Source organism: Oryx dammah, unplaced genomic scaffold, assembly GCF_014754425.2.
Source record: "Oryx dammah isolate SB20612 unplaced genomic scaffold, SCBI_Odam_1.1 HiC_scaffold_26, whole genome shotgun sequence".
NCBI lineage: Eukaryota > Metazoa > Chordata > Mammalia > Artiodactyla > Bovidae > Oryx > Oryx dammah.
Window position 1 is genome coordinate 80148849 of NW_024070210.1, and position 23836 is coordinate 80172684.

General features: G+C 52.0%; 4 protein-coding genes across 5 annotated transcripts; 2 read left to right on the forward strand and 2 right to left on the reverse strand.

Moving 5' to 3' along the window:
* Positions 1–1751: 1751 nt before the first annotated feature.
* On the reverse strand, positions 1752–10235 carry DHRS1 (dehydrogenase/reductase 1). The gene is made up of 9 exons (XM_040227353.1): positions 9946–10235; positions 9385–9559; positions 8065–8208; positions 7838–7917; positions 3812–3944; positions 3354–3500; positions 2736–2805; positions 2321–2401; positions 1752–2146 (listed from the first exon to the last, which is right to left on the reverse strand). Exons 2-9 carry the CDS (start codon positions 9532–9534, stop codon positions 2010–2012), a joined length of 942 nt encoding a protein of 313 aa, XP_040083287.1. The 5' UTR covers positions 9535–9559; positions 9946–10235; the 3' UTR covers positions 1752–2009.
* Positions 10203–16127, forward strand: NOP9 (NOP9 nucleolar protein). Its single transcript, XM_040227350.1, has 10 exons — positions 10203–10606; positions 10780–11220; positions 12146–12256; positions 12504–12645; positions 13313–13505; positions 14125–14265; positions 14659–14784; positions 14955–15191; positions 15406–15511; positions 15850–16127. Exons 1-10 carry the CDS (start codon positions 10360–10362, stop codon positions 16005–16007), a joined length of 1902 nt encoding a protein of 633 aa, XP_040083284.1. The 5' UTR covers positions 10203–10359; the 3' UTR covers positions 16008–16127.
* CIDEB (cell death inducing DFFA like effector b) lies at positions 16110–19322 on the reverse strand. The gene is made up of 5 exons (XM_040227354.1): positions 18831–19322; positions 18317–18461; positions 17284–17433; positions 16857–17047; positions 16110–16683 (listed from the first exon to the last, which is right to left on the reverse strand). The coding sequence occupies exons 1-5, from the start codon at positions 18869–18871 to the stop codon at positions 16551–16553; spliced, it is 660 nt and encodes a 219-aa protein (XP_040083288.1). The 5' UTR covers positions 18872–19322; the 3' UTR covers positions 16110–16550.
* Positions 18379–22926, forward strand: LTB4R2 (leukotriene B4 receptor 2). Of its 2 annotated transcripts, XM_040227351.1 has the most exons (3): positions 18379–18464; positions 21058–21153; positions 21514–22926. In XM_040227351.1, the coding sequence occupies exon 3, from the start codon at positions 21534–21536 to the stop codon at positions 22608–22610; it is 1077 nt and encodes a 358-aa protein (XP_040083285.1). In that variant the 5' UTR covers positions 18379–18464; positions 21058–21153; positions 21514–21533; the 3' UTR covers positions 22611–22926. The 2 variants fall into 2 exon arrangements, with proteins under 2 accessions (XP_040083285.1, XP_040083286.1); XM_040227352.1 differs by lacking the exon at positions 21058–21153.
* Positions 22927–23836: the final 910 nt, after the last annotated feature.

Consider the following 23836-nt stretch of genomic DNA (forward strand, 5'->3'; position numbering starts at 1 on the left):
GGCAGAATGCAGGTGTCAAAGAAATGTTTCTGAATGAATACTGACTCCCAACACGTCCTAAGACTCTCTGCTATTGGGTTTCTCAGATCTTAACACTCTTCTGCCAATCAAACTCACTGTCCATGTTTCATTCTCTCAGACCTCTACTCTACTGTTTACATTTCTAAGATTAATTAAGTCTTGTTGGAGGGAAGCAGTGTGGTGTCTTTTGAAGAAAACCGCTCCCTCTGGCTTCTTGAGACCCCAGGACCAAAGCTGTACCCTGCATGGTGTGGACTCCTGGGGCCCCAGTTTACTCACTTCCTACGGTAAGTGGAAGGTCTAGCTGACTTCTAAGGTCTTCCAGAGCTGAATGAAAGTCCTCTGTGGGCTGGAGCCTACTCTGACTGGTTCTCTGCTCTCCCAAAGCCAAGAACAGTGCCTGCTGCAAAGCATACTCCTGCATATTTGTCAACAGAAAGACTGACTGACAACTTTACTGGCTCCATATTGCTTGGCCCATATGTGTTATTTCACTTAATTTTCAAAGGGGTGGAGTCAGGGTTTGTATGCAGATTTGTACACCTTTGAAGCCCATTTTCTTCCCATCATGCCTTGCAACCTTTAGGGGGCAAGGCCCTCATGAAAGGATTTGTCCCAATGATGTCTTTTAAAGATGCCTGTGGAAGGCTGGAGGAGATCCTGAGGCCCTTGTCCTTCTTAAAGCATATAGTCAATTGCTGGTGGTGAGTGGAAGGGGGCGAGAGGGTGTTGAGGAAATCTGATTGCTGTGATTTAAACAGGGTGCCTCAGCAAATGGTGGAGTTTAGATACAGTTCAGTCACATGCTTGTAAGCTGGCTGGCTCTTTTGAAAAAAAAAAAAAAAAAAAAAAACCCTGGTTGACAGCAGTTGTTGATTCCTGTAGCATGTATATTTTCACCATGGCTGAACTCAAGCAACCACTGTGAAGTCGCTGGCTGCAGGACTGGAGGAGATGCACATATCAGCTCTCATGGGTCAGAGAGCCACCCCAGCAGTCACTGGAGCAGTAACTTGGGGCTATTCCCAGAAAGCCACAGGAAGATTACAGCTTCCATAGGCTCTGTGGGCAGCTGTGGGAAGCCTCGGCTCTCCCCCTGCCTGTTTGGAAGATTAGAAATGGCCTCTGCCACTCTGATTTATAGTAGCTCTCCCATTACCTTGATGACCATGGAGCTGCTGGAGGGAAGGTGGCCTCAAAGCGGCCTTTGGCTCCTCCTTGGAACACACCCGCTGTTGCCTTGCCTCAGGCTGGGACAGACCCCCAAGCAGGGAAGGCAGCCCTGAAAGGCTCTTGTGACCAGTTCTTCAGGAAACAGTTCCTGGGGTGTCATCCCAAGAGGGAGAATGCGAGTGTGTCGGTGACTTCAACTATTCCTCTGCCTCTCCCTTAGGATTTTCCTCCCCAATTCCAGGAAGTCCTGAACATCAAGGACTCTGCCCTCCCTGGATTGGGCCTCACCTTGGGTTCAGGCCCAGCTAGAAGGCAGTGGGCATCCCTGAAGAGAGGGCGGAATGAGGGCATGGGAAAGCAGTGAGGCAAGGGGGTGTGCCTACTTCTGGCTGGGGCATGGGACGGGCAGCTCTGCAGGGAAGAGCAGGAGCAGATGTAGAGGAAAGGGGCCGTGTCCCGTGGATGCAGCTCCTGGAGAGCCTCAACATGTTGCATATTGTTAGGTCTTCCTCTAAAGCACCTACCACCTTGCTGAGCAAAGGATAAGCACTTGAAAATGAGTTGAAGGAGAAATGAGAGCTTTAATATTAGCCCCTAGAACATTTTTCAGTGTTAAGACAAAAAATAAGATGCAGGGGTAAGGAAGGCCTGAAGAAGGACCTATCAAGGCCCCCAGGGCTCAACCAGGGCACAGCAGAGGCTTCTCTTCAGATCAATGGTGTGCGGTAGGTAGGCGGGGAAGGCGGCTGTATTCCAAATGAGATAGACCAACCACTCAGCCCAAAGGGAAGAAGAATCGTGTGAGGCCAGCAGGGTTAGAACTTGCTAGCATAGAGGGTCATGACCCACTTGGGCACCCGGAGAAACCCAGGCAAGTAGGAGGCCAGCCAGCCCAGGCTGGAGACATGGGAGAGGGCGGAGCTCAAAGACAAATAATCTTGGACAGGGCGGCCTGTGGACCACAGGAAAAGGAGAAGGATTAGGTCCTTGTTTCCCGTTCCTCAGACACCCCCATGTAGCTGCAGAGACCGAGTGGAATGTGAGGAAGGAAGGGAGACAGGGGGAGGAGTGAGCTAGAAACAGAAGGAAGAGAGGTTCAGGCTGGCTGCTGGGCCAGAGCTCTTACCATCAACATCCTGCAGGCCGTAGCGCCGTGCGAGGTCACAGGACGGCAGCACCTTCCCACTCAGGCTCAGGATATTGGGATCTGTGGGCACACAGACAGCTGAGACAGCCTGCGAATGACCCAGGGTGACAAGGCTTGGGCCCAATGGCACAGGGCATCACCAAGACAGACGTAAGAGCCCATATTTGTTTCTTTCTGTTCCTAGGAAGGTTTCTGGGCCTCTGGCTCCTGGCCACCATTTCAAGGGTCCAATTCCTGAGGCTCCCACACCTCAAACTGGGCATCAGAACCTTTGGGTGTCCAGAAGCCATAGAAAAGAAGGGTGTATTCCTGGCTCAGGACCCAGAACCAGCGGCTACCACCCTGCAGATCCTCCATGCCCTTCCTTGTTAACAGCTGCCCCCAACCTTTTCACCTGTTGCCAACGCCACCACACACTTGCCACTCATTTCTGTCGTCTCCGCGGATGAGAAACGAAATTTGAACTGAAATGCAGGGGCAGAGAGTGAAGGGTTAGTTTCCAAGAGCACTGCCCAAGTCCCTTTCCTGCTTTCAGCTTTTGTTCCAGGAGAGGGAGGCCCTTGCCACTGCACCTACAGGACTCAGCATCTGGGAAGGTATGGGAATCACTCCTTCCCACATCCGTGAGCCCTGTAACCGCGTACTGGTACCCACTGCCTTTCTGCCTTTCCTAAGTGGAAGAATATGGGGATGCCAACTGTATCTGGGCCTTTTAGATTAGTTCAGAGTGGAGGTCAAGACTATGAGCTCTGGAGGTGGATAGTCTTCCCACTTACAGGATGTGTGACTTTGAGCAAGTTTCTTAACCTCCCTGAGTTTCAGTCTCCCAATCTGTAAAATGGAGCTACCATCTCCCTTACAGAGTGAAGGACAGAATGTGCGTCAGTGCTCAGCCCTGCACCTGCTCCTCGAGCCCTGGTATCTACTCTTTGTTGCTGTTACTGTCTTGTCATTGGGGAGGGAAAGACTGGTTCCTTGCGTTCCCTGCCGCCCTCGCCCTGCCCTTGGCCACCTGCTTAACCAGGGGATCTGAAGCATTCTCCTCCTTCATCACGTGCTCCTTCAGCAGCTCTGTCTGCACCACCCCCGGCCACAGAGACACGTAGCTGACCCCGTGGCGCCGCAGCTCCTGAGCACAGTCCGCAGCCATCCTGTCGCACTGCAGAGGGACAGAAAGCCGGGTGGGAGTCAAGGCACCTGGTCGTGTCACCTCCCTCTCCTGCCTTGCCTGCTTCCGCCGAGGATGCCCCCAGCCCCTGGCCTTCCCAGGAGCCCGGTCTTAGCTATCCACCTTCCCCAGCACACTGGCTGGCCAGCTGAGAGGAGCCCAGGCTAAGGAACCATCTATACAGGGGCAGAGGAAGAGGGGAGGGCCATTCAGCCTCACCACCTGGACCACCAAGGACCATTTCTCTTGAACTCTAGGAACCGTGATGGTCTACCCCAACCCCTGCACCAGTGGGTCCTCACCGCAGCTTTGCCCACGCCATAGGGAACGCTGAAGAGATACTGCAGCCCCCCAATGGAGGAGATGATCACGATGAGCCCCCGGCCAGCTGGCACCATCAGCCGAGCCCCATACACTGAACACAAGTAATGGCCTCTAGAAGGTGGGGCAGAGAAGAAGAAATGAACCACATCAGGGCTGTCTCAAGAAGCTTCTTCTGCCCCCTAGTGGCGTCTGAGCCAGGTGGTGGTGGTGGTTTAGTCACTAAGTCGTGTCCGTCTCCTGCGACCCCATGGACTGTAGCTAGCCAGGCTCCTCTGCCCATGGGATTCTCCAGGCAAGAATACTAGAGTGGGTTGCCATTTCCTTCACCAACAGGGCGGCCAACCTGGTGAACCAAGGGCCTGAGGTCACATTCTAAGAAAACCACAGGTAAAATTAACCACTGAAAGACGAGAAATGGCAATCTTGAGAAGACTGTAGTGGAAGAAAAGTGCTCTACCATGTCAGCAATGACAAAGCTAAAATAGCTCGGGGGGATAGAATATAATAAACACATAGGATCTACAAGGAAAAACTATAAAGTTCTATTTAACATAAAAGAATACAGGCCGCTCTCTCCCTCTGAGATGGCCCACACTCTATGTGTGGACTGTTTCTCTCTGAATAATCCACTTCTTACCTAAATATGTAAAAAAAGAGCAAGTACAGACAGAACCTGTTCAGAAGAACCAACATGTAAAGCTTGAGTTCTGCTTAAATTAATCCGCAGATTCAACTTGAGTTATATCTCAAGACTTCTGGAGAAACTGATCATAATCTAAAGGTCAAGGAGAATAAATGTGTGAAAATAGCCGGGAAAATTCTGAAGAAGGAAGATTAATATCTTGTGGGTAAGGGGGATATGCTGCCATAAAATGTACAATGACATAATAGTTAAAAGAATGCAGAGGACTTCCCTGGTGGTCCACTGGCTAAGATTCTGAGCTTCCAATGTAAAAGGTTCAATCTCTGGTCAGGGAACTAGACCCCACATAGATCCCACATGCCGCAACAAAGGTCGAAGATCACGCCTGCTACACCTAAGACCTGGCTCAGCCAAATAAGTAAATATTTTTTTAAAAAGAATTCAGGACTGGCATTATAATATCTAAATATGTCAATGAAACAAAATACTCAATAGTTAATCCAAGTGTAGAGAAGAATCCAGCAATTAGTAAGGCGACATTTCAAACCCACAGGGAGAGACAGTTGCTGTTCAGTCGCTCAGTGGTGTCCAACCCTTGGAGACACGACTGAGAGGCTGAACAACAAACATCTGGCCAACACATAATTTGGGCTTCCCTAGGGGCACTAGTGCACAGTACCCGCCTGCCAGTGCAGGAGACATAAGAGACGCGGGTTTGATCCGTGGGTCAGGAAGATCCTCTGGAGGAGGGCCTGGCAACCCACTCCAGTGTTCTTGCCTGGAGAATCCCAAGGACAGAGGAGCCTGGCGGGCTACAGCCCACTTCAGAGTTGGACATGAATGAAGTGACTTAGCATGTATGCACGGTCAGTTATTTAGTGGGTGGGATGGGTTCTCTACCTCATTTATTGCTTTAAAATGCAGTCCCAAAATACCTGGGTATAAAAAAGTTAGTGCCTAAAAGCAATAAAAGAAAGTATAAATAAATAAATTAAATGAATTTGCTCAGTTGTGTCCGACTCTGCGACCCTGTGGATTGTAGCCTACCAGGCTCCTCCCTCCATGGAATTCTCCAGGCAAGAATACTGGAGTGAGTTGCCATTTCCTTCTCCAATATCTCTTTGAGCCCCTTTTTTTGGGAGAGGAGGCAATAATACTGGAGTGGGTTGCCATTCCCTTCTCCAGGAGATCTTCCCGACCCAGGGATTAAACCCGGGTGTCCCGCATTGTAGGCAGACGCTTTACCGTGGGGAAGCTTGTCTCAGTACCACACCAAGATATAAATGACTTACACATTAAGACATGTATATATGTAGATATACAAATACATACATGTATATACATTTAAGTACGTTTGGAGAGCTGAGGAAAGCATGCAGGCAAGTAACAAGTAATAAATTGGGAAAGATATTTGTAAAATACACATTAAAGGGATCTACTCTACAAAGGTCTCTTATAAATTGATGTGAAAAGAATAATTTAGTAACACAACTCACAAAAGAATAAAGAACCGATACAAATGTAAAAAACAAAAGCTCAACTTCACATATAATAGAGAAATGTGAATTTAAAAAACACCTTCAGATATCTTTGGCTTATTAGAATGGCCAAACTTGCCTGACCTTGTGGCCCGTTATTGTCTAATATGATAGAGGACATGGGGAAACATATATTCTCCTTCATCGTTCTGAGATTATAAATTGGTGGGGTCTTTTGATAATGTTTACTAAAATCTCTGGGGTACATATTTTTTAGCCTAGTTTTTTCCCACTATTCCAACAGATAAGGAGTTAGATAAATAAATTATGGTATCTCTTCCCAGTGGGATATTTAAATGAATGGTAGAATATATACTAGGCTATTAACAGTAACTATATCTCAGGCAAAAGAGGAAGGGTTGGTGATTATGGAATAAGATTATACTAAGCTACCCAGTATATTTGGGGGCTTCCCTGGTGGCTCAGTAGTAAAGAGTCCACCTGCCAATGCAGGAGATGTCAGTTCGATCCCTGGGTCAGGAAGATCCTCTTGAGAAGGAAATGGCAACCCACTCCAGTCTTCTTGCCTGGGAAATCCCATGGATAGAGGAGACTAGCAGGCTATAGTCCATGAGGTCACAGAAGAGTCAGACACGACAGTGACTAAACAACAACGACAATATCTTGGGCAAAAGAGAGGGGTGGTGACTAGGGGAATATGCTTACACTGGTCTACACGGTATATTTTTTTAAAAAATCACACACACATACTTGATAACCAGAAAAACATTTGTTTTGCACAGGAGACAGGACACTTCAAATGCAAACAAGTAGAGTGAGTTATGGTATCATAAAGGCCAGCCTCAGGCAATGCAGAGGAAAGGCACAAGTATGTGTGTGAGAGGTGAGAGGAGGTGTTGGTGCGCTTCCAGCAGGGTCCCAGAGTAACCTTCGCTTTGGAGAATTCATCAGGGCTCTGGCGCCAGGGTCTGGGCCTTTGCTTTGCAGGCTCAAAACCCTGACCAGCAAGAGATGAGTGTGGAAGGCCCCTTTCTTTAGAGGGCTAAGGACATGGGTGTTGCCAATTTCTAGCTCTTGGGGTTTTCTTGACTCTTGGTTGACCATCTCCCTCTCCTCACAACATTTATTCCACTTTGGAAATGACAAGTGGATTGCAATCCTGCTTCCCTGAGATTGCCACTAGAAGCTGAGGGTTTCCTTACATGCTTTAGATGTAGATTCGCATATACTCTCTGGGTGACTCCCACAGGTGGCTGATCACACCCATGCAGGATAGTTTCTGAGAGAGTGCCCTCTTCCCAACAATAAACACAGACCTGAAGGATGTATGTCACGCTGGGTGAGCTGTAAATGCTGTTTCATCTCATTCCTTTTCCAGATGTATGTGAAACCCCTGCCCTCTCTACTCACACCTGGAACACTCTTGCCTGTAGGCCTGGAGTGAGGAGGGGAAGGCTAAGATGGCTGGCACTCAATCTTCCTTACTGACCTTCTGCTGATCTAAAACAAAACAATTCTTTCCTCTAGCCATGTTTGGACATACCGACTACAGGTGGCACGCTTTACCCAAGGAAAGAGGCTTCCTTATGGATCATGCATTTGGACAAGCAGAGAGTGAGACAGGAGAGCGGGCAAGGGCAAGCTCAGCTGAAAACTACTGACAGAAACAAGGCAGAAGCTGATGTTCCTGGGTCCAGATTCACCTGGCTGAAACTTCTTCAGAGGTCAGTGGACAAATAGGACAGATGGGAGAAGAAGGAGACGAGGAGATCAGAAGGAAAAGCAGAGGACACTTGTTAATGTTTGGCTGAGTGACTGAGGGGAGCCCAGGCTCTTAGGTGCGTGGCCGGGGAAGCACCTACCTGAGTCCGACGTTGTTGATGTCATCCCAAATGGAGGCGGGGCTTTCCCAGAATGACTTATTAGAGTTGTTCAGGATCGACTGGAAGGCACAGGGAAAGTGATGAATAGTATGCTCTGGAGGCAAGAAGGGGCTGGATAATGGAAGGGACAACCAGTGGGGATGAGGACTCAGAGGTCAGAGGGGGAGGTCCGAAGTGTGAAGCTGGGATCAAAGTTCGAAAAGCACCTGGACCCCAGCATAGGCATTGTTGACCAGCACATCCAGACGTCCTTGCTGTTCTCGATCCACCTGCTCAAACAGATTTCGCACTTCACTCTCCTGGCTTGAATCACATACCACGGGCACACACCGGCCTCCCCGGGACTGCGCCTGGAGAGGGACAGAAGGGGTATGAGCTCCGAGTCGCACAACGTGAGACAGAACTCAGCTCCCGTCAGCCCCACGGTGGGAGCTAAGGCAGTTTTAGGACTCAGGCAGCAGCTGAGGCAACATGGTGGGCAATACTGCCCTCTGGTGTCTGTTTGAGGAGTTTCAGTAATGCCAGGTACTGTCGTAAAGCAAGCGGGATACGGAATCCCAGGTTTAAAATTTGCAGACATTTTCTGAGGTCTACGATGTTCAGGGCATTGTATTACTATGCATGTGGAGGCCGAGGGACAAACAGGCTTGGAGATTCTCTTGAGAAAGGAGTTCTTTTTCTTCATTCTTAGTCATTTCCATCTCTTGTGCCCTTAGCTCCCACCCTTCACCATTCATCTGGAATCTCAACTCAATCCCAGCCTTCTAACCCTCACTCCACCAACACTGCTGCCTGGTAAATGAAAAAACAAAGTTCTCAGACATGAACTATCTCTACTTCCTATTCTGCCTCACCTTTTACAAATGTGTCCCCTCTTCTAACTTCAGAGAAAGAAGAAGAATTTATTCAAGAACAGTCTTCATATCCTGAAGATTCATGCTCTGGGCCCTACCCTCTGACCTCCCTGCCTAACTGCTCACTCACCTTTCTAGTACATTCTGGACTCACTTATTGCTTATCATGTTCATATTCATTACTTTCATCTCTTATCACTTCCTGTATTCACATTACATTTAAATGATTCATTTCTGCCTTAGACTTCAAAGCAAAAGTTATGTCTAACTAAATTTGGTAACTCCACTGTTTCACCCAGTGCCTAGCAAATCAAAGGCACCCCCAAATTTATTTAACTGAAATTCAGTAGAAAAATCAAATGAAAGCATACAATTCAATAAAATCTTAACAAGAAAAGAGAAAGAGCACAGGTCCACAACTCTTAAAATGCAATTCCAAAATCCCTAAAGCTCTCAAATAAGGTGTTTTTTTTTTTTTTCATAAAATTCACTTAATGGCAAAATGTGCCCTGATCTGAAGCTACTTATGGGGTTTACTTATCCCACTTAGAATAAATGTTCATGTTTATGGAGGAATATTTTGGTTTCAGGTAAGGGATTAAGAGAAGTAGTTAATGGAAAGAGCTCCCTCAGGTGGTTTCTGCCCCCTGGGACTCCAGAGGACGCACTCACCTCCTGAGCAGTGGCCTGCAGCGTGTCCAGGTGGCGGCCAGTGATGTAAACTGTGGCACCTGCTTGGCAGAGCTGCAAAGCGATGCCCCTGCCAATACCCCTGGAGGCACCAGTCACCACGCACACCTGGCCCTTCATGGTAGCTGGCATGACTCAGCAAGCCAAGGGGTTAAATCTGTGGAACCAAGGACTTGCTCTGAGGGAAGCCTGCAGACTGCGTTATTCGGAGGGGGGCGATCCTGATAGAGGTAGGAAGGGGAGCCAAGGTTGAGATCCTCCGATGGGGAGAGAAGTTTCTGAGAGGAATAACTAGCGCAGGCCCCGGTCAAGGTTGGCTGTCCGTTTTGGGAGACCAAGGAGTGAAGAAGGGGGCTACGTGGGGCCGGCCACCTACTGGGACTCTGAGTGGGGCTGTGGCGGGGCAGTCCCTCTCGGCACGTCTGGCAGAGTCCTGAGCTCTGGAGTTCAGGCCCCCTGCCCAGAGGTACGGCTTCCGCGTGGAGGGTTGGCGCGAGGCCCAGGGGCCCTGAGCCCGATGTGTAGGGAGCTCGAACTCCATACCTGCCACCTGTGCTGCCGCTGGAGTCCTCGCGCCGTCTGGCTCACAAAGTTCTCGAAGTCGGGGAGTTTTAATTCTGGTCTCAGGGGCGGGACAAGAAGTCAAGAGGACGACGGTTGAGTGGAGGTTCACGTTCCGGTCCGGTTTCCGCAGGAGACTCGGAGGATCGGGTTAAAGAGTACGACAAGCAGGAGCCTGGACAGCGGCGGAGGCCAGGACCCACCAGCCGAGCGGGGCGATCCAGAGACTCAGCCACGCCTTCACCAGAGGGACCGTCGCGAAGCTATGACGTGTATGCTGCGCCTTAAGCGCGCCGGCGTGTCTAAACTCTGCCGGGCCCAGGCCCGCACCCTGCTGACTGAGGTTCTCCCAGCGGCTAAGGCAGCTTTTCCGGGCGGAGCGGCCCCGACGCACCCATGGGCCTGGGTCCGCGTTCCCCCCACAAACAGGAGCGCCGGTTCCCAGCTGGCGGAAAACGAGGGCGCGGGGCCAAGGGCTTGGGGCGCCCCCCACCAGGCCGCCAGCGACATCCCTGCCCGCCTCCGGATGGGCGCTCGGAGCCGGCCCCAGATGCGCACCCTCACCTGAGCCCAGAAGCTCTGGGGTATTTCCGCCGGGCGCTGTCCGCGCTGAAAGAGGCCCCCGAGACGGGAGAAGAACGAGGTAGGGAGCAACTTGGGGAGAGGTATCAAGGGAGGAACTGGTTGGACATAAAATTCAAGACAGGTAAGGACAATTTCGTGGGTCCCCAGGGTGTGAGGACTTAGTTTCATCTCCCCTAAGGCATAACCTTATCCTCCTCTCATTCTCTTTAATGTATTTCTTGTTTTTTTCAGAGCTGATGGTGCGCAATGTTTTGAAGGAAGTGGAAGCTCAGGCCCTAGCCTTGGCCACAAACCGGACTGGCAGTGAGATGCTGCAGGAACTGTTGGGGTTCAGTCCCCGGAAGCCGTTGTGTCGAGTATGGGCCGCTCTGCACTCCAATTTGCGCTTTGTGGCCTGTCATCGATGTGGGGTCCACGTTTTGCAAAGCGCTTTGCTGCAGCTGCCTCGATTGCTAGGGAGCCCTGCAGAGGAGGAAGAGAAGGATGGGAAGGATGGTCATGTGGAGACCCTGGAGGAGCTGGTCCTGGGACTAGCTGCTGAGGTCTGTGATGATTTTCTTTTCTATTGTGGAGACACACATGGCAGCTTCGTGGTCAGAACTTTGCTGCAGGTATTGGGAGGGACTCTTCTGGACTCTGAGAGACCCAGGCACCGTGGCTCCCAGTCACCTGGTAAGTATTACAAGAAAGGGGTGTGGACCTCCAGGGAAGGAGAGTTTAGGAAGTTCAGAAGGAGAGAGTAAGCAGAAGATTTCTTCATGTCTTTGAAGAATTAGCAGTGAAATTAGGACAGGGATATAGCAGGCCAAAGATTAGTGGGCATGGAGGCCCAGAGGTGAGGATGCCTATGTGTGTTTAGGGAACAGCTGTTGAAGAATGGGGGTAAGCGGAAGAGGTTATTTACTTGAGCATTGCCTCTCAAATTTTTTTTTTAACTACAGCTCACAGTAAGAAAACAGTTTTCAAGCATCATTCAGTATACATGTGTGTGTATATACACACATTGGATTCAAGCCAAAGGTCAGGAAGCAAGACCCTTCTACATACAACCCACTGATATTTTCTTTCTCTCTTTTTTTTTTTTTCCCCGTGCCATGTGTGGCTTGCAAGATCTTAATTACCCAACCAGGGATCAAACCCTTTCCCCTTGCAGTGAGAGTGCGGAGCCCTAACCACTGGACCACCAGGGAATTTCCTCCTTTTTCATTTTATTCTGTGTGTTACATTAAAAAGTGCTTGTTGAGACCCACTAGATTGATTTTATAATACACTTACAGGCAGCGGACCTACATTTTGAAAAACATTGGGAAATAGGATAGTGAGTTTAGGTGAGGCCTGATTTTGGAACACCTTGAATTCCTGACTGAGGAGTTTGGACTATCTCCTATGGACCATGCGGGAGCTGGTTGAAGTTCCTTAGAAAAATTAAAAGGAAAATGTAGTCTCAGTTCAGTCATGGAGATGAGATGAGACATTGAGTTGTACCATATGCATTCTGCATCTCCAGGCCAAATCCTTATTCAGCTGTGCAATTCTTCTCCCTTCAGGATGGCAGTCTGTGGTCTCACCACTGTATATGTTCTTGATCTTCCTTCAGAAGCACAAAAGGCCCCATCTCGGGAATGTAAGCCAACTGATTTTGAGGTCCCTGAAACCTTCTTGAATTGCCTTCAGAACCTGAGCTCCTGCTTTCTAAAGGACATTGCTGGTAAGGAGGGAAATAGAGGAAGATCTCGGATCTTCTTTTTTGGAGAGGATTATCATCAAACAAGGCTCTTATTTCCATTGGTCTTATTTGTCTCTTTTTCAAATCTTGCCTGGTTTGATGTTGTAAAGGCTCTATTTAGACCCTTTGTCTCCATATTCCCTTGTACCCTGTTGCCTGAGGTTTGAGGTTGTGTAGGTTGTCTAGATTTGGGGAAAGCCACTTTTATTATTTCTGCCCTCCCCCACAGTGTTTATCACTGACAAGATATCCAGCTTCTGCCTTCAAGTGGCCTTACAGATCTTACACCGAAAGCTGCCCCAGTTTTGTGCCCACCTCTGCAATGCTGTGATTGGCTATCTGAGTAGCCGGAATTCCTCAGCAGATGGCAGGTATGGACAGGGCCTCAGGATTGATCAAGGTGGTGGGCCATGTGAAATGAATGACACAGTGTGAGTATTTTGTTTGTTTCCATTCTCTGTGTGTGTTTATTTTTTTATTTTACTTTTTTGTCTAGCTTTATTGAGATATAATTGACATACAACACTATATAATTTTAAAGTATACAGCATGATTGACTGGTTTACCTCACGAAACAGTTACCACAATAAGTTTAGTGAACATCCATCATCTCATTTATATACAAAATTAAAGAAATGAGAAAAAAAAAATTTTTTTCCTAGTGATGGGAATTCTTAGGATTTAATTTCTTAACAACTTTCGTATATAACGTATGGTAGTGTTGTTATATTTATTATGTTATGCATTACATCCTTAGTATATATGTACCTTATAAATGGAATTTTGTAACTTTTGATTGTCTCCAGCCAATTCCCCCTCCCCCCAGACCTCTGTCTCTGGTAACCACAAATCTGATCTCTTTTCCTTGTTTGTTTGTTCTTGAAGTATAATTGACCTACAACATTATATTAGTTCCTGTTACACAATGTAGTGATTTGCTATTTCAGTACGCTTCAAAATGATCACCGTGGTAAGTCCAGTGATGTGAGTATTTTGAACGAAGTGAAGACTACCTGATCGTCTTCTCCTTGTCCTCAGCCCCCTATTGCTGTTTCTGCGAGATCAGACAAGCTCCAGGCTCTTGGAGCAGGTGCTGCTAGTGTCAGAGCCCTCAAGGCTCCAGAGCCTCTTTGAAGATCACCTCCAAGGACAGCTGCAGGCCTTGGCTGCACATTCTATTGCCAACTTCCCTTTGCAGCGTTTCTTGGATGCTATCACCACCCCTGAGCTGGTGAGTTGAGAACTTGGCCAAGTCTGTGTCTTTTAGTTCTTGTTCACTGGACTTTGGTTTACTGTGTACATGCCTCTGTATTTCCAATAGTGTGCTGGCCATTCCCCTTGAGAAGTCACTCCTGGAGGCTTCCCAGAGCTTAGGGTGAAGGTGCCTTCTTCCCAGAAAGGACATGCTTTAGCTTTTCTCAGGTGCCAGTGTCAGTAGGAGATTGGCTTAATCCAAGTTCTCAGCCTGAGCTTCCGTGGCTTGCTTAGTCTCTGGGTGCTTGGCTGCAAATCCACACGAGCAGCAGAACTGCTTTCGTAGCTTCTCTTTCTCTTTGCCTTTTAGTGCCAAGGCATGCTTTGCCAGGATCCCCTGGGTTGAGAGCTAGGATGGAAGGGCAGGTTTAATTCTAGTCCTCCCTTATCCTTCCCCTCCCCATGTGAGGCCTCACCTCTAAGACAAATCCTTTTGTTCTGGATCTTCCTTATCCATCCAAACCAAATTCTTGCTAATGCCAATGCTTTTGTGTTTTACCTAACATTTTTAGTTGCTTTTGGCAGGAAGATTTCATCGAATAACTTAGCCCACCATTACCAGAATGTCAAATTATTTATCCCATGTCTCCCCTCAGCTGTCCCCTGTGTTTGAGGAGCTGAGCCCCGCCCTGGAAGCTGTGCTGGCCCAGGGTCACCCAGGGGTAGTCATTGCCCTGGTTGGCGCCTGCCGCAGAGTTGGGACCCACCAAGCCCAGGTCCTGCAGCTGTTGTTGGAGGTGAGTGGGGGTTACCTGCAACCCATTTGTACCCTGAGTTCAAGTTCTACCTGCTAGGATTTAGCTAATCTTCAGTTGTTGTATTTCTGGACCCATGGGATATGATACCCAGCGAGTTCACAGGTATGGGGGAAATGAAGCCAGAGCCATCTCATGGCCCTGAAATGAAAAGTGTCTCCCTGGACAAAGAAAGAAGTTTTAAGGAAAAAATATTTATTCAGCCCCTGTTATATATATGGAGGCTGTGAATACAGCAAGGAAGGTAAGATCCTCTCATGCAACTTATGTTCTTGTGGAGTCAGGCACCTGTCCTGAACGCTTTCCCCTGGCTAGAAAGCCGAGGTGTCGGATGAGGTAGTTCTCAGCTTCATCACGTTCTGTCTTCCCTTCTAGGCATTCCACTGTGCAGAGCCCTCTTCCCGGCAAGTGGCCTGTGTGCCCCTCTTTGCCACTTTGATGGCTTATGAGGTGTACTATGGACTGGCGGAGGAGGAGGGGGCAGTGCCCATGGAGCACCAGGTGGGTGAGGTAGGGGAGAGGCCAAGCCTGTGACTAGTTGGGAACCAGGCCTCCCAGAGCTGAGGAAGCCCCTCGCCACTGATGTGAGGGTGGTGGGATCTCTTGGCTTCATCCAAGTGAAGGTGGCGGTTTGGTGGCTGCCTCCTAACTGCCTGTCTTTGTCCTCTCAGGTGGAAATGGCCGCCGCCAGGGACCTGGGGGAAGCGACAGTTCTTGGGTCTCTCCTGCTGCAGCATCTGCTGCACTTCTCCAGGCCCTGTCTCATACTCCGAAGTCTCAGTGCCTTGACAGGACCGCAGCTTCTGACTCTGGCCCAAAGCCCTGCCGGCTCCCACGTGCTCGATGCCGTCCTCACCAGCCCCTCCGTGACGCGCAAGCAGCGCCGCCGGGTGCTAAAGCCCCTAAAGGTTAGATTTCTGGCTCCTGTTTTAATTCTTCTGCCATCCCTCCATTTGGAGAGTGTGTGCTTTTCCCGGGACTGGCCTTCAGTCACAGAGAGGATGCGTAGTTCCTAGACTGCTTCATCTTGGCCTCTTAACTTCACCTCCCCACCCTATCCCCACCAACAACACCCTTTTATGGACTGCCCTAGATGGCACTACCTTACTTATCTCAATGCAGGGACATTATGTGACGCTGGCCTGTAGTCGCCATGGCAGCCGTGTGCTAGATGCTATCTGGAGCGGAGCAGCCTTGGGGGCCCGGAAGGAAATTGCTGCTGAGCTGGGTGAGCGCCTTGTTTTGACCTTTCCAAACGTTCCTGTTCCTTATTCTGAAAAGCTGAATGGCTGGGAGTGGACCTAAATTCAGCAGACTTCAGTTCAAAAGGGTGGTTTTGGCTGTGGGTTCTGAGCAGTCTGCTCTCCCCTGCCCCTCCATGTAGTCTGCCCCTCTGTGTCGCCCTCCGCTCCCATTTCTGTTATTTGGACAGTGAGGTGTTAATTCTGTCCTGGGGTAGACCCAGGGTTCCAGAAAAACGGAGGGACCTTCTCCCCAAGTAGAGTCTCTTCAAGCCTAGGGGGATGACTGCATGGTGATACTGAGCCTGAATGGTTCCCTTTGCAGGGGAGCGGAACCAGGAGCTGATAAGAGACCCTTTTGGCCACCATGTGGCTCGCAACGTGGCCCTGACTACCTTCCTGAAGCGTCGAGAGGCTTGGGAACAGGAGCAGGGGGCGGTGGCCAAGTGGAGGCGGGCCTTGAACTCCATACTTGAAGACTGAGGGCTTCGGATCTGGGACTGGGTGTTGATGGGGGAGGTGCGGAGAGGAAGTATCTATCCTGCCCTGTTCTAGTTTAAATTGGAGTCAAATGTCTTACCGATAAACATTTTTATATTTTTATTGGAAACACTTTTGTTATGTTGCAGGGGGAAGGGTACAGAGAAATAGAGATCTCAAGGTGAGGTTAGAGAGGGCTCTGTTCAGGGCACCGAGGAGCCTAAGGACAGCAGGGGAGTGGTAATGACTTCTAGATGTAGTGGCAATCAGGATGGGATCCAGACACCTGGGAACAGGCTATGGCCATTCAGGGTAAGTGGGAGGCTGGAACGATGGTCAGGAAGGGATAGTGTTCTGCAGGAACAGGTGTAGGCTGGGAATGGAAGAGTCATGCCGACAGGCCTGTTGTTACCACATCAGAGGACAGTGGGGAGACCAGGTGAGTTAGCCAGCCTGCACTGTGCAGGCCCCCAAGCTCGATGCTGTCACAGTCCTTCACAGTCTGTCTCTTGGAATGAGGCTGGGGCAGAAGCTCAGACCCCCTTCTCAGTAGGGTTTAAGGCGACCCTGCCGCTGCCACCGCTCAGTCCCTTCTACTGCACGACGAAGGGTGGAGGAAATCCCCAGCAGCATATGGCCCAGGCCTTGCAGCAGTGAGGAGGCCCATCGGAGGAGCTCCCTGCAGGGCGAAGATAAGAGGAAGTCAGAGGTGGGGGGAGCCTGGGAGGCGGCCACAGGCTGGAGGCTGGGGGTTTTCCGCAAGGGAGAGCTAACAGGGTTGGGGGAAGCATGAGAAGGAACTGTTGGGGCTGCAACTGTAGGGGTGGAAAAGTGTGACATGTGGCCTCTGACCTGAGTATTTTCTTTGGGCCGAGTCCTTGAATGTCACAGCTCATGGAGTAGAGCCCGTAGAACGTGGCTTTGATGTTCAGGCTGCCGAAGAGATCTCGAGGGCTCTGCTTGTATACGTCGAAGGTGATGCGGGCGATGTCCTTGCTGTGCTTGGGCTTCTCCCGGCCCAGGCCATACGACAGTACCCCACTCTGCAGGGCACTCCCCTCATCAGTGTACTGAAGCTTCACCACTACACCCTATCAGCCCCGGGACAGACACTGACCCCCCGCCCCTTGCCTGGATTGCTTGTCCTCTATGAGGAGTCTGACAACTCCTCACCTCTCTCATTGCCTCTGCCCTCAAGATCAGGGCTAGGCGAGACAAGAGGCTTGGGAGAGACAGAAGGGATCAGTGGTCTACTGCAGCCCCAGAATGGGCCTCTCACCCTGCGGGGGCTCCAGCTGTGTCCAAACTCCAGCACCATCAGGCACGTGTCATCCTCCAACAGCTGGAAGAAGTCCTCGCTCTCCACGGTGGTCCCGTCTTCCTCCAGCACCAGTGTGAGTGCTCCACTCAGCGCCAGGGCCTCCAGAGCCTGCCCAGTGGCAAGAAGCAGGAGAGAAGGGACAGAGCTTATCCTGTGCCCTGTCCCTGCCCAGCTGCCCAGCACCCAGCGGTCGGCCCTGGGTGCTGGGTGCTGACTCCAGCTCTCCGCGGCTCTCTGGCGTCCCTGCAGAAGGCTCCAGCTCACGGTGTTCTTTGGTTGTTGGGAAACCCTCATTAGGGCCTGTTGTTTTCCCATTTGTCCTGTTTTGCTCCTGCCATGGCACTGTCACCTCTCCCAGCTTCCAAGCCACACCTGCCGGTTTGGAATTGTAAAGCTAGCCAAGTTCTCTGGGGTAAAGGTATTATGCTGACAAGGCCTGCCATGATGGGGTCTCATCTCCAGCGCCCCAGCTCACTCTCCCCAACCCTCACAGAGTTCTCCAGAGCTGTTTGCAGTCATGGTGACTTTTCACCTTTTTGAGTCTTCACAAGGGTCAAGTATCTGTTGTAGCACTTTCATACCTTATCTTCTACACCTTTCCACAGCCCAAGGAGGCAGCTGTATCATTTCCTTTTTACAAATGAAGAAACTGAAATTTTGATGGGCTGAATACCTACCCAAGGTTTGACAGTAGGAAGCAGCAGAATCAGGATTTGAATTTGATCTGTCAGACACTGCCGTTCCCTACATTGGAGTTCTGAAATGTATTGCTCCAACCCTATACACTCCTTCCCCACCCCCAAAGACAAGCTTGCTCCTTAGAAAAAAAATGAATCGCCTCAAATGCAGTCGAAGCCCTGCTTTCAGCCCTTGGAGGGAGGGGCAGCCATGTAATAACCACAGCTCTTTCTGCTCATCATTCCAAACTCTCTCTCTTGACTAGCCCCTTGGCTGCCCCTACTCTTGGCACCGAGGGACTTGACTCACTCGCCTTGTCTAGCAGTTCCTGACGGGTAGCGGCTGTCAGGCCTTTCCGGGTGGTCCGCTTGTGATCACAGACTCGGAAAGGTCGCTGGGGTGGTGGAGCTGAGGTCCAGACCTTTCGGCCCAAATCGGCGCTCATGTTGGATACTGACCTGGTAGGTGGGAAGGAGGGTCAAGAAAGGGTGAGAGGCCTGCTGAGTGCACTGGGGGTGATGGGCGTGGGTGGGGTAACTGCAGCTTTAGGGGAGTTGGAAGAGAGGCTCTAGGTTTGCAGATTAGAGTAGCCCAGGGAGAGGAAAAGACTACCAAGCGGGGATGGAGGAAGTGGGGGGCTGGCGGGGGAATGGGGAGAATGGGGGACTGGGTGTGGGGCAGAGTCTAGACAAGCCCACTGTGAAAGTGGTGGCAGGGAGGGGGAGGGGCCCAAATTGGAGAGTCTAGGAAACTAGAGGCTGAATGGAGTGTTGTGGCTCTGCCCATATACCCAGAGCTGGAGAGTGGAGTGGAGGGTTAGGAGTCACCTGAGCAGGCCGCTGGGGTCCAGGTTAGAGAGGTACTCCATGGTGGAGGGAGGGACCTGGAGAGGAGCCTCTCCCTGGAGTCCTAGGCTGGGTGCTTCTCTGCTGGGCTGGAGCTGAAGTGGTGGTGTTTTCTGTTACGGAGCTGGGATCTCAGCCCCAGTGAGTAGGGGGATGAATCAAGCCTGGACTCTGGCCCCTCTGCCTGGCCAGTACACAGGGCAAAGTCCAAGGTGGGGGTGGGGGCGTGGCTGCGTGGCGTGGTGGTGGAAGGACTATGTTCCCCAGATGCCAGACAAAAGCCATGGAGGTTTTGTGAGGGTGTCTCTGGTGGCAGTGTGTGATGTGACAGTAAACAGGAACTATGTAATTGGAATGTAATCTCTGGTGTTTTTCTTTATATGGAGGGAATTTCTAGCTGCCAATCTGTGCAAAGCTGCGTTGTGTGCTTTGCTTTGTATGTGCTGCCACCTACTGAAAAAAACATTTACTGCAGTTTTAGGAAAAGGGAGGCTGTGCTGAGGACCCTCAGGGCTTGGAGAAAACAGGATAGGAGGCAGTGTGCACCCACGGGGTGTAACCCATGGATCCAGGATCATCAGGATCTTGTCTGGGACCTTGGCCTTCCTGCTTCCCTGCTCTTCCTTCTGTGGTCCAGGGGAGGGGCTGGCTTAACATTTCTCTGACTTCCTTCTCTAGAACTGCCTGCTTCAGTCACAGTGGATTAGTCACTCACTTTTCCCTCCCACTGGCCAATAATTAGCATGAAGGAGTCATGGATGGGGGCTTCCCAGGTGGCGCTGGTGGTAAAGAACCCGCCTACCAATGCAGGAGACAGATGCGGGTTCAGTCCCGGGGTCAGGAAGATCCCCTGGAGAAGGTCATGGCAGCCCACTCCAGTATTCTTACGGTCCCTATGGACAGAAGAGCCTGGTGGACTACAGTCCATGGGGTCGCAAAGAGTCAGACATGACTGAGCGACAGCACGCACAGTCATGGTTGGGGGCAGAGAAAATGCCTCCTTTAATGGACTTTAGGTATCCCGTGTCCCATCTCTCACTTCAGCTGTGGTTGTGATAACAGTTGTGTGGAAGCTCAGACTCTCACTGTCAGTGAACACATCACACAAACACTGTCCAGGAGCCTGGTCTGAAGCTGTACAGGACAGGCTGCCAGTGTGCGTCAGGGTATTATAGCCTCTAGGACAACCCTCAAACAATGGGGAAGGTGAGCTGGACATAAACATCTGCCTTCTGTCTTTCGGGAAGGTATTCCGTGTGCTCAGAGGTTCCTGGAGCCCACTGAAGGAACTCAATAACACACTCTTACTGGCTCCCCTCTTCCCCTTCCCTTGCTCTCACTCTGGCTTCCCGAGCTGACCACCTAAAGACAGGATTACCTGAATCCACACCCTCGACTCAGGCTCTGCTGGGAGAGAAACCAAACTAATACTGGTGTCCTGGCTCCCAAGGAGCCGCTTTCTGGCTGTTAACAGGCAAAAGCCTTTTTCCTTCTTCCCTCACCGTTATCCATCTGCCCGATTTCATCCCTAAGCTTTGCCCGACCTCACCACCCCGAGACAGCTTCCTTCCAGCGTGTCTCTCGCTGCAGCCTCTCCCTTTCCTCCCCTCATATCCCGGTGCAGCCCAGCAGCGTGGCCTCGTCATGGGCGCGTGTCACACCACCGTGCGTCTCCCACTCCCCCCGGGGACTTAGCCCCACGCGTTACACTGAAAGTTGTCTCTGAGAGCCGTGAGGCTGGAGTGACTGGGGCAGGGCCCAAGGCAGGAGATGAGAGCGGGTAGGTAGGAAGCTGAGGAAAAGGGGCTTAGCCATGTCAGGAGTCTGAAAACAGGCAAAGATACAGCAGCTATGGGAATGAGAAGTTGGGTTGCCTTCTCTGCTGAGAGCTGGCAAGGGACGCCTGACAGTGTAAGAGCTGCAGGGTGGGAGGGCTGAGAACTGGGGGGGGGTGTGTGTTGCAGGGGGGAAAATGAGTGCAGAGGCAGGACCCAGGGCCAGGATCCGGCAGTGTCCCTACTCCCCACACACCCAGGGAACCTTATCTGCACCCCCTAGCCTATCCTGTTTCTTGGGGAGGCGGGCTCTCACATGCCTGGACGAGTTAGTGATGGGAAGCAGCAGGGTGAGGGAGGGCTCCTGGAAAGGCCCAAGAGGAGCCCCACCTTGTCCCTCCCTGTTTCTGCCTCACCCTCTGCCAACCTGACAGGCACAGGACAGACTTAGACAACTTGCCCACTGCCACTTTGCCTTTGGGCTTCCCCAGGCCCCTGGAGAGCCCCCAACCCTGGTCCCGCCCAGCTGGGTAAGTAGATCTGCCCACTAGACCTTACTCCCCTCCACTCACTTTTGCCCTGCGGTATATACATATAGGGAGTGGGGCCGGACCAAGAAGGAGAGGCTAGGTGAGAAGGGTGGAGGTGGAGGCAGGGACAGCCTGGGAGTCACGACTGGGGAGGTGGCCTGACAGAGAGCAGCGGATATGGGTTCCAAGAAGTAGTGTTTGAGCTGGGGCTGGGGTCCTGGGGGGTAAGGGACAGAGGCCCCCCCAGACAGAACAGAGGCAGGCTGCAGAGGAGTGAGGGACGCTCAGTCCCTTCTCACTGGCCATCAGGCGGAACGTGGGCTTCTGCCCCACCTGAATGCGCCCCACAACTCTTTCCAGCCTCCCGGAAGGACAGAAGAATGTCGGTCTGCTACCGTCCTCCGGGGAACGAGACGCTGCTGAGCTGGAAGACCTCGCGGGCCACGGGTACGGCCTTCCTGCTGCTGGCGGCGCTGCTGGGGCTGCCGGGCAATGGCTTTGTGGTGTGGAGCCTGGCCGGCTGGCGGTCCGCGCGAGGACGACCCCTGGCGGCCACGCTCGTGCTGCACCTGGCGCTGGCCGACGGCGCGGTGCTGCTGCTCACGCCGCTCTTCGTGGCCTTCCTGACCCGGCAGGCCTGGCCCCTGGGCCAGGCGGGCTGCAAGGCCGTGTACTACGTGTGCGCGCTCAGCATGTACGCCAGCGTGCTGCTCACCGGGCTGCTCAGCCTGCAGCGCTGCCTCGCCGTCACGCGCCCCTTCCTGGCGCCCCGGCTACGCAGCCCGGCCCTGGCCCGCCGCCTGCTGCTGGCCGTCTGGCTGGCCGCCCTAGTCCTCGCCACCCCGGTGGCCGTCTACCGTCACCTCGGGGCGGACCGTGTGTGCCAGCTGTGCCACCCGTCGGCCGCCCACGCCGCTGCCCACCTGAGCCTGGAGACCCTGACCGCCTTCGTGCTGCCCTTCGGGCTGGTGCTCGGTTGCTACGGCGTGACGCTGGCGCGGCTGCGGGGCGTCCGCTGGGGCGCCGGGCGGCGCGTGACGCGGGTGGGCCGGCTGGTGGGCGCCATCGTGCTGGCCTTCGGCCTGCTCTGGGCCCCCTACCACGCCGTCAACGTGCTGCAGGCGCTGGCCGCGCTGGCTCCGCCCGAAGGGGCCTTCGCCAGGCTTGGCGGGGCGGGCCAGGCGGCGCGAGCCGGAACCACGGCTCTGGCCTTCTTCAGCTCCAGCGTCAACCCGGTGCTCTACCTCTTCACCGCGGGGGATCTCCTGCCCCGGGCGGGTCCCCGCTTCCTCATGCGGCTCTTTGAGGGCTCTGGAGAAGCCCGCGGGGGCGGCCGCTCTAGGGACGGGACCTTGGAGCTCCGAGCTACCCCTCGGCTCAAAGTGGTGGGGCGGGGCGGCGGCAATGGAGACCCTGGGGGCGGGGCGCAGAAGGATAGTCAGGGTTGGGACCCTTGACGTCAAACCCTACCACCAGGCCTGCTCTTCCCTGTTCCCTTCCAGCGCCCCCTTGGAACTCAGGGAACCACTCTGGATGGTTTGGGGATCCTTCTCCCGCCAGCGCTGAGATCTCTCTGGGCAGAATTATTATACATCTGGGGCAGGCCCAGGTTCCTCCCAGAACTGGGAGTGGTGATGGCCCGTATTTAAAGAATATCATGTACCTGCAGGCTGGCTTGTGCCCGGGGGCCAGAGCTGCTAACTTGTTGCCAATAGCTGTTGTGAAAGACACTGTGAAATTGTGTGAAATACATTACAGGATGGCTTAAGAGTGCTCCCTCCAGTGGTTCATCCTACTTGAGTGAAACTACCCGGTGTTCACCTAGCTCACTGCTGGGTCAGGCCAAGGCTGGGCCGTGCAAGCCCTCGGTGGCATCTTAACCTGTCCTCCCCAGCCCAGATGGCCTGGTTCCCCCAAGCCAACCCATAGAACCTCTCTGGAAATAAAAGAAAGAGGAAGGAAAGGTGTGAGTGCTTGGCAGAGGGATGGTGATAAAGATCTATTCTCTGGGTCTGTTAGAGCTAAGTGGGGGGGAAACTGGCTCTGGGAGGGGAAAGTCAGTCTGTAGGGTTTGAAAGGAAAGTTTTCTTGTCTGTCTTGTGGTTGGAACAGTGAGGGAGGGACCTTGAAGTCAGAGACTTACCTTCTCTGAATGTAACTCTCCCTGAAAAGGTCACCTGACTAAAAAAAGGGAGCTCAGGAGCAGACAGTCATTCACCCAGGAGGCTTCTGGGGGTTGGAGTTGAGGGGTATGAGGAACGGTGTGGATATCTGGAAGACAAAAAGAATTTTTCAGGGAGATGCCACTTCTCCTTTCTCTCTTTTTCCTCTCTGCCAAGTCTTGGCTTCTCCCAAGACTGCTAGCTGTTCCTCACCTCCCCCAATACTTCTCGGTTCCCATCTTTTGGAATCTCTCTAGGTCTCAAAGTTGTTCTGGATCTTGACACTTTTGAGTTTGAGAATGTAGGATGGAGTCCTTTTTAGGGGATGTCCATGTGCACACACGTGTGGTCACTGGGTAACCAGCTCATCCCTATTTGCCTAGGGCTTTCTCAGTTTTAGCACTGCAAGTCTCTTGTCTCAGCTCCCTGAGTCTCTAACAAACTTAGATGCTTGATTACCTGAGTGGTCACACCGACCATCAATCACCCTAGGTTCTGCTTTTGTGACTGTTCACACCACC